General features: G+C 40.5%; 1 protein-coding gene across 2 annotated transcripts in view; it reads left to right on the top strand.

Moving 5' to 3' along the window:
* Positions 1-9,033, top strand: part of ZFYVE16 (zinc finger FYVE-type containing 16) — a 38,976-nt gene that overhangs the window by 22,325 nt on the left and 7,618 nt on the right. For both annotated transcript variants that reach the window (XM_019532298.1, XM_019532300.1), the window contains exons 7-12: positions 1,664-1,786; positions 2,572-2,727; positions 3,474-3,698; positions 5,930-6,012; positions 7,175-7,279; positions 8,370-8,520. In XM_019532298.1, the coding sequence (XP_019387843.1) occupies positions 1,664-1,786; positions 2,572-2,727; positions 3,474-3,698; positions 5,930-6,012; positions 7,175-7,279; positions 8,370-8,520 (843 nt within the window). The remainder of the gene's footprint in view (positions 1-1,663; positions 1,787-2,571; positions 2,728-3,473; positions 3,699-5,929; positions 6,013-7,174; positions 7,280-8,369; positions 8,521-9,033) is intronic.

The following is a 9,033-nucleotide window of genomic DNA, read 5'->3' on the forward strand; positions in this document are numbered from 1 at the left end:
GCCTCGAGCCCTGCTGCATCTGGCCACCTTGCGGGCATGGCTCAGCCCAGCAGTGGGATGCTTATGTCATGCAGATGCTCCCGGACCAGTGGTGCTCGGAGTGCAAAGGCCAGCCTGCAGTGGCAGCTGCTTCCGCTATGCACAGATCTGGGGGGTACATGCTCCCTGCAACATGGGGCAGTGGGCGTGGCTGCAGCAGCGGTGAGGGAGTGGAGCTGGGGCAGGTTGGGATGGAGCTGCTCATGGCTCGTCCGGTGGGGGGTCGTGGAACCCGGGAGAGCATGGGGGGGTGCGTGCCCCTGGATCTGCACACAGGGTGGGTTGCAGCTGCCAGCTGGGGCTGGGCTCTTCATGGTGTGGGCGCTGGGCAATGATGCACTCTGGCCAGGTGGCAGTGTGGGGAGTGGGGCTACAGGGGGCTGGAGCCACCTGAAAATTTGTTGTAGCCCCACCAACCCCCTTCCTAGTGCCACTGCCTCCCACCCTGAGTGAAGCATGGCCCAGCCTCTGCCAGGAAGAGCCTAGCACTGCCTCCCAGTCCCTTTTTCCCTCCCCCCCCACCCCCCCCCCAAGGGCATGGGGGCCATGTGCCTGGGATCTGCAGGGTGGGGCAGCTGCCACTGCAGACTTTGGCTGGGATGTGGTGCTGCTGGGAGGAGGGTTGGGGGGGCTACAGCAAATTTTTGGCTTGCTGCAGCCCACCTGCCCCAATCCTGCTCCCAGTCTTACTACCACCTACAGCGTGGCCCATCCCGCAGGCCTGGAAGAGCCTGGCCCCAGCTGGCAGCTCCAGCCTGCCCTCCCCTGCCTCTGGGTAGATGTGGGGACATGTGCACCCTTGCCCTCCTGGGTGCATGTCTTCCCCTTCCTGCATCACCCAGACGAGCTGCTCACAGCTCTGTCCTGCCTGCCCCTGCCCCAGGCCTGCTCCCTCCCTCACCACTGTTGGGAGTGGAGGGGGGGTGGAGTTTGAGGCCCCAGCAGTGAGGGAGGAGTAGAGCTAGGACTGGGGCCTCTATCTACCCCATCACCCCCCACAGTCCTTCCCCCTCCCCTGGTTCCTTACTCCACAGACTTATCTGCTGGGGTGGCACACCCCCCAAATAATTTTTTCTGCCTCAATCTGCCCCACAACTTCCTTCCCCACAGACTTTACCTGCGGGGGGGGTGGGGGTTGGTGGCACACAATACATCTTGGGTTGCTTTTAAAATTCCAAAAGTGATCTCCTACTTAAAGGTTGGAAACCACTGATCTAAAAGATAAATGCCTCGAGGCATAGCAGGCAAGTGAAGTGGATATGGTGTGAGGGGGGTCCCAGGGATGTCGTGGCCACTCCTGGAATGAAACCCTGCTGTGGGGTGGTGGGGAGGGGAGGGGGAGAAGAAAAATGTCTTAGATTTGCATAAATACAGTATATTATATACTGCTTTAATGTTCGATGTACCATATTTTGCTTATTTGTTGTCTACTTGTAAAGACAAATGCACAGTTTTTTGGCTACTTAATCGTTGTGTAATATTAACAATTTTTCTTTTTTCTTTTTTTAGTCTGACAGATTTCAAGTAATATTTCATGCATTTTATGGTCTGTGTGGTTGTTTAGACATAAGGGAAACGAATACTAACTGTTATATTGAACCAAACCATATTTTAATTTATTTAGGTCCTGTAGTGGAAGAACACCCATCTCATCAGCAGGTCACTTCACTTCTCTCTGAAGGAGGATTGAATCCATTAACATTTATCCTAAACGCAAACCTCCTTGTGAATGTGAAGTTACTTTCTTGTAAGTCGTATATTTTTTCTGTACAGCTATGTTCTCAACATAAAATATTATGGAAAATAAATAAGAATTCTCTTGATTATGTTGTGCTACTCAAATGAGCATGCTGCTGCTTTTCTGAACCATTACTGTATAGGTTTCTTGTTTTATATTTTTGTTAGTGCTGTTTGATTAGACTTTTTTATCAGTAGACTTCAGGCTGTGGCAAGTCTGAGGTATACATAGTGGATTTTTTGGTACATAAATTACAGAGTATTCAAATATTTGTGTGACATGACTGAGATCCTAATGTCCACAAACTTGCTGCATACTTATTAACATAAAAAGAACTGACGGAGACATCATATGTGTTTATTTACAGACATGGACTCCTGCAAAGGGAGACTCTAGTGTAACGTTTTGCAATAAAAGACTTTGCAGTAAAGACTTCCAACTGTTGCCTTAAGTAGAACGTACAGTTCAGTCAAAGCCCCTACCTATCACATCAGTGTTCCGTAGCTGCTTGTTAACAAGCTGTCTTTTTCCATAATAGCTGTGGAACAAGCTACAACTTTATTCCCTTTCATGCTTCTGCAGATAATATGGCCTAACCAGACTCTCATTATGAGAGTTATTCTCTGTGCTAAATACTGGGTTAGGAAAAGCTTTATAAAACCCTTTTTTTCCTAAAGAGAGCAATTGGTAAGAGCATTGAAAAAACTTAAACAGTAAATCATCTTCAAATTTTTGATTCCAATGTTTTATACTATAATTAGCAAATAATTAATTACATAATTCTTCTCTTTAAGATTCTCTGGAAAAGTGCTGGTACTTCTCAACAAATGGATTACATAGCTTGGGTCAGGCAGAAATTATCATTTTATTGCTGTGTTTGGCAAATGAAGATGCTGTTCCTAAAGAAATCTTCAGGTTGTTTCTTGACATATATAAGAATGCAATGAAAGGTAGGGAATTTTAATAAATAGCTTTAAAACAGTCATGTCTTATTGCTGAGCTCCAAAAGGCAACATTCTTGGTGTTGCATTTAATTTTGCTTTAGAGAAGTTGTGATACTTGAGAGAGACTCCCTCTGTTGCTTTTATTGTCTTTCTGCTTCAAATTCCAATTCGGTAATTGACACCTTTTGAAGATAATAGCCTCAAAATGGCCTTTTTTCATCCACCTTTCTTATTTTATTTTTAACAGTAATATCTTAATATATTGGGATTGTAGATATAAATACTTTGAGCCCCAGGTTAGGAAAACATGTTTCAGGGTAGCATGCTCTTTCATGTTATTCTTAATTTTCAAAAACTTGCTACTTGTACATAAATTGGACCAACATTTTGTGAAGTATATTTAATTGTTAATAATTTACACTTTTTTTTTTCAAACTGAATTTATTAAAGCGACAAAGCCAAAACTAAATATCTTGGTTGTACCAGAGCTGGTAGTTTGAGACCAAATTTATTGCACTTGGCACTGCAATAAGTGGTTGCTTTTAATATGTAATCTCTTCAGTGCAATGAACAAAACTGTATGTATTAAACCAGTAGGGGGGCAGATGTTTGTATATTGGGTGTTTTTAAAAGGATTCATGAAAGAGAGCATGTTAGCAGAGCAATAGATTTCTTCCAAATACTACTGTGTAAGAATGCTTCTACTTCAAATGTTTAGTTATGTGAAGTTAATTATTCCTTTCTCTTGCTAGGAAAATTCATAGGAAATTTGGAAAATTTTACCTTTACTGAAAGCTTTCTTGGTAACAGAGATCATGGAGGGTTCCTGTTTGTTACGCCAACTTTTCAAAAACTTGACGATCTCACATTACCAAATAATCCTTTCCTTTGTGGCATTCTTATTCATAAGCTGGAAATACCGTGGGCAAAGGTTTTTCCAATTCGTTTAATGTTGAGATTGGGAGCAGAATATGGAGGTGAGTTCTACTAGACTTGCTTATTGAGGCCTTAAGTGTGCTAAGATTATGTACAAGTATAATTTAACTTTGCATGCTGAGGCAATCCAGTAGTTTCAGAACATAGATATGTCTGATCCTGCAAAGGCTTGTTGCTTAAGTTTTTTTGTAGTTCGCATCCTAAGCAGATCTTAAAACATATCTGCATCAATACAATTCAAATTCTGTCTTGCTGGATTCGTGGGTGATTGGTGCCACCTGAGTCTGGAGGGGCACCAGATCACTGATGGGGAGGTCCCCCAGCGGTGCTTGCCGAGCCAGCAGTGAAACCAGAAGTGCACTTTGGTTTTGTAGCTCGCACTTCCAGGGGGTGCACATGCACCTGTGTGCACCCCTACATGTTGCCAATGGCTGGTTGCTTCTTGAAACACTGTTAACTTATTTCCCTGACACTCTTACATGCTATGGCAGTGGCTCTTAATTGAGGGGCCCCAAAACCCTTTCAGGAGTGCTTCACCACAGACAAACACCACAGCAACCAGGTGCAATGATCTCACAGCCAGATCAGGAAGGAATGCAGCACAAGCATGTGTTCCTTGCCTAGATTCAGGTTATTGGATAAACTGAAAGGAAGGCAGGAGTCGGGCTGCAACCCTTCCCTCCTCTCCCCCCATGCTGCTCCTGGAAACAAAGGCACATGGGGCAGTTAGAACTGTTCTGTGTAGGTTTATTTCCATTCAGGAGGAGCATGGTTGTGGGGAAGGGGGAACTGAACTGGGAAGGGCTGCAGCAAGACTGCATTCTCTTGCCTGCTTTAGGCTTCTTTAGTTGTGCACAAAGTGCATGGGACAGTTCCACTTGGCTATGGTGGCTGTGGCAGCAGTGACAGCACCCCAGTGAGTACCACTGAAGTAAGCTGATGCAGCGCAGCAGTGGTTCTTTACCAGCGTGCTGCCACATTTTAAAAAAAAAACAAAAAACTGTATGGACAGAGGGTTTTCCTGAATCTAAAAAGTTTGAGAATCCCTGGGCTGTGTTTTGTCCCAATACACACTCCCAGATGCATATAGTTAGCTTGTTATGGATTACAGACTTGACTAAATCTTTTTGGGCATCTATACACGTGCTCCAGGGTAGAAGGGACTGGGGGGGGGGTGTCATTTTAATTAGAGCAGCTCTGGGAGTTGCTGTAATTAAAGTTCCTATAGCTTCACATGTATTCAGCGTCCATGCTTCAAAATGGTGGCAGGTGCACTTTAATTAAAGCTCCTCAAACAAGCTTTAGTTAAAGAACCTCTGCTGCTAATTTGAAATGTGGGGACACCGAGTACATGAGACATGGAGACTGCTGGAGTGCACTAATTAGCATGTTCCAGCAGACTGTACTCTGACGTGTGCCAGTTAGCATGTGTCAGAGCAAAGGTGCCCTTTGGTTTTGGCAACATTTGGAGCCTTTATCTAGGATACACAGAGTCTTTCAGGAGTGACGAAGAGTTGTGAAACTAATACACATTTTTAGACTTATTTTATTCTGGAAACTTGTTTGTCCTGCGTGGCCAGTATACAGTATAAATAAATGTTTATGCATTTACAAAGTACCTTCAAAAGGGTTGGATAAATACCTTGAATACTTTCTAGATTACCAGGTTTAATATTTGTGAAGTGTTTTTAAAAAGTACTTATTATGAGTGGCTTATTAACCAAAACCTAATATTAGTGTCTAATGTATAATCTGGGTTTAAATTCTTCAGCTTGTTTTCCTTCTTGATAATTAGCAATTCATTCTGTTGAAAGGATACTTGTTTTTCAGTGTCCATTATTGCATAAACTATGATATCCAGATGTTCAAAATAGGATAGGAGGACCTACTTACACAAATGGTACTGATTAGTTGTGCAGTTAAATCCTTGTTTGTTGTGGAGTTGGTCACCTTTCTTGCAAAGCACGAGGGAGACAACAGCTGTGTCTACACAATGTGAACCTCTTTATGGTTCTCCTCACTTCCAGTGGCTGGTGCCCTCTCATGTTCAGTACATAAGTCTTGTGTTGCTTAGGGTTAACAAAGATACTTTCTTAATGCTTGATGACTTTCTTTTGTCCAGTGGGTGTGGATGTCTGCCATTCTGTATAAACTATAAAATAAAAAGCTAATTAAACACATGAAAGCAAGTATTTGGGTTAGACATTTGCATGTGTAAATATGATTCTACTGCATGTAACAAGTGGGTTTTTTTCTTCCCCTTTTTTAAAAGTATACCCAACTCCTGTAATGAGTATCAGACACCGGAAACCTCTCTTTGGAGAGATAGGGAACACAATCATGAATTTACTTGTTGTGAGTAAACATTTTAAACTTTTTTTCTTCCCAATTTCAGTTAAGATATGTATGAGTGTGAAATAGTAATTAGAATTTTAATATGCTTCCATAAGATGGAGTCTTGCAAAAATTACCCTAATAGTTAATTTAGTGAGTATGTCCTTATGCCGTAGGCTTTTAGTGCCAATTGTATATTTCAGAGTGTATTCTACCATTTGGATTTAGTTAAAATAATGCAACATTTTTGTTTGCTCTTTTAAAAAAAATTGGTTTGTATGGATCAGTTTTTTCAGTATGAAAGCTGTAGAAAATTGTTGGGTTCCTTGCTATTCCCAGGCATTTAAGAGACTGAGGATGTTGTAGAGGTAATGTGTTCTCATCCCGATTTAATTGTCAATCATGCCATGCTCTGTGATCCAAAGCATCTCCCCTCCTCTAGTTCCACCCTGGCTCCTCTAGCACACCAGGAGCTTGGAAGAGCAGAGAGAAGGCAGCTTCCCTGGAGCATAACATTTTGCCCCACAACAAAGCCTACCTACAGGGGCATACTCAACAGCAAAAAGTAGCAGCGCATTTGTGCAGGCAAAAATGCAGTAGGGATAAAGTATAATTACATCTAATGTAAAATACAGTAATGTTGAGAGGGTTTTTTAAATTTTCTCATACACATCTTAAAACTGCTAACATGACTGCAATTCAGCTGAAATTTGGGGTATTTTAGGTGGTTAATGGTAATTATTACCTTACTGTAACTGTCCCACAAAATTTGTATCAACTTAAAAAAAAAAAAAAAAAGAAAGACAGACATTTAACTTGTTTTGTTATGGTCCAATCCTAGTGTGGACAAGGAAGATGTAATTTAAGAAAGCATTTAACAGGTCAGGATAAGTGCTAGTAAGTAACAGATTTACATTGGTTGACACATACTGTAATTTACTTTATCTAACATATAAAGACAAATCACTTTTTTCCTGCTGCAGATCACATGTACACACAGAGAACACATCTTCAAATGGAGATTCATTTAGCTCCAAATCTGGAAACGAATGCAAAGATTTGATGGCTGGATTTTAAATGATTTCATGTATCTAGAAATGATGGGATGAATATGCTTAAAACTTGTTGCTTAACATTCAACTTTGTTAATATGAAGGATGTGTTGTGTTTTTTTTAATTATAGGACCTTAGAAACTATCAATATACCTTACATACCATAGATAACTTATTTATTCACATGGAAATGGGTAGAAGCTGCATTAAAATACCTCTAAGAAAATATAACGAGGTGAGTTTAAGATTTTTAGATCAAAGTAATTTCTGCTAAAACTCTAGTCTTTTTTTCCCCACTTTCCTTATAATACTACTGAATTGTTTCAGATGAGATTTTTTTTTTTTAAACTATCATTGAGGGCTGACTAGACTAGAGACTTATCTACAAGACTTAAGGTACAAAATGCCAAAATCCCATTAGTCTATACTGCATGATCATTCCATGGTCAATTCCAAGCCTAGATTTTACCAGTAAGCTCTTGGCTTTTGACTGCTGTTGATTTTTTTTTTTTTTCCCCCCCTTCACTATTTGATGGACTATTTAAGCTTTCAGTACTGTAAACTTGAATGTATGACTAAAAATTCCCTAATAGCTCATGAAGAAAACATGCATCTCCCTAGCTGGGAACTAAACATAGGCTATGATGGGATGCGAGCACTAAATTGGGATTTGGTCAGTGCTATACCTGGTTGGTGGTGAAAGAAACCAGGATTTAAATTCATTAAATCTTTTCCAGTGGGGTTTGGGCTATCACCTGCTTCTAATGTAAGACTTGCCCTGGTCTTTTGGTATAAAGGTAAAATACATACATATTGCTTTTGCCGAAAGCTATTTGAAAAGGCTTTTTTAAGCTCCCCCCCCAATTATTTTTTCATTGTTCATTTTGCAATCATTATGCTTGGGATTATGATGGAAATGAGTAATAGATATTTGTTCTGCAGTTGAGTATCCTGTATTAATGACAAAACTTTAAAATTCTCCTAGATTTTTCAGTGCGTTTTGGATTTCCTTACAAAACTGATGGAAAAAAACTTGGCTGTGCTTAGATTTGTACTTACAAGCTGCCTGTGACTTCCACAGTGCAAATCTTTTAGAAATGTTTTTTAAATGTAATTAGTACTTCGGTTTTCTTCTTTATAAAGAAGTTAATGCTTACAAAATGGAGGTACTGTTTTGTTTTGCTGTTCTTTGCTTTAAATAAAGCATGTTGTTTGAAAAATATTAATTGGCTGCATATTTAACAGTAAGGGTCAGTCACCAGCTTTAGCAAAATAAAGCAAGGATTGATGTCAGTTTTTCCTCAGTGAGCATTTTGTATTGACAGGTAATGAAAGTGATAAACTCTTCTAATGAGCACGTTATTAGCATTGGAGCCTGTTTTAGTACTGAAGCAGATTCTCACTTAGTTTGTATCCAAAGTGATGATGGAACCTATCAGACACAAGCAAACAGTGGCACTGGTCACCCTAGAAGAGGTAAGAAATTTAATACATTTTTGTAATATTCAGTCCAAGCACGGATCTAGCATTCACAATGAATCAATTTTACACTGTTCCAAGGTATTTCCAAAAGCTTGATTGGCTAGAAGTGATACCTTATTTAAAAAGCTCTAAAGAACAACTAAACAATAAAAGCATATATGAGGTAAATGTTGGATACAGTGTAAATATTAACACTTAAGTATTCTTATTACCCTTCAATACTGTTACTTGTCTGTACATTTTTAAGAATGTCTGTGCTTAGGATAGCATAATGTAATTAGATTAATTCAGTCTGCATTTTAAATAATGACCAGAAGCTTGTAACCTTTAAAACGCAGAGTGAATTTATCATAGAATCATAGAAATAGGGTTGGAAGGGACCTCATAGATCTTCAAGCCCGACCCCCTGCCTGGGCGGGAGAAAAACTGGACTCAAATGAGTCCAGCCAGGTAGGCATCAAGCCTCTTCTTAAAGACCCCCAGGGTAGGAGCCAGCACCACTTCCCT

This window comes from Crocodylus porosus, unplaced genomic scaffold (assembly GCF_001723895.1).
Source record: "Crocodylus porosus isolate Cpor-Errol unplaced genomic scaffold, CroPor_comp1, whole genome shotgun sequence".
Classification (NCBI taxonomy): Eukaryota; Metazoa; Chordata; order Crocodylia; family Crocodylidae; genus Crocodylus; species Crocodylus porosus.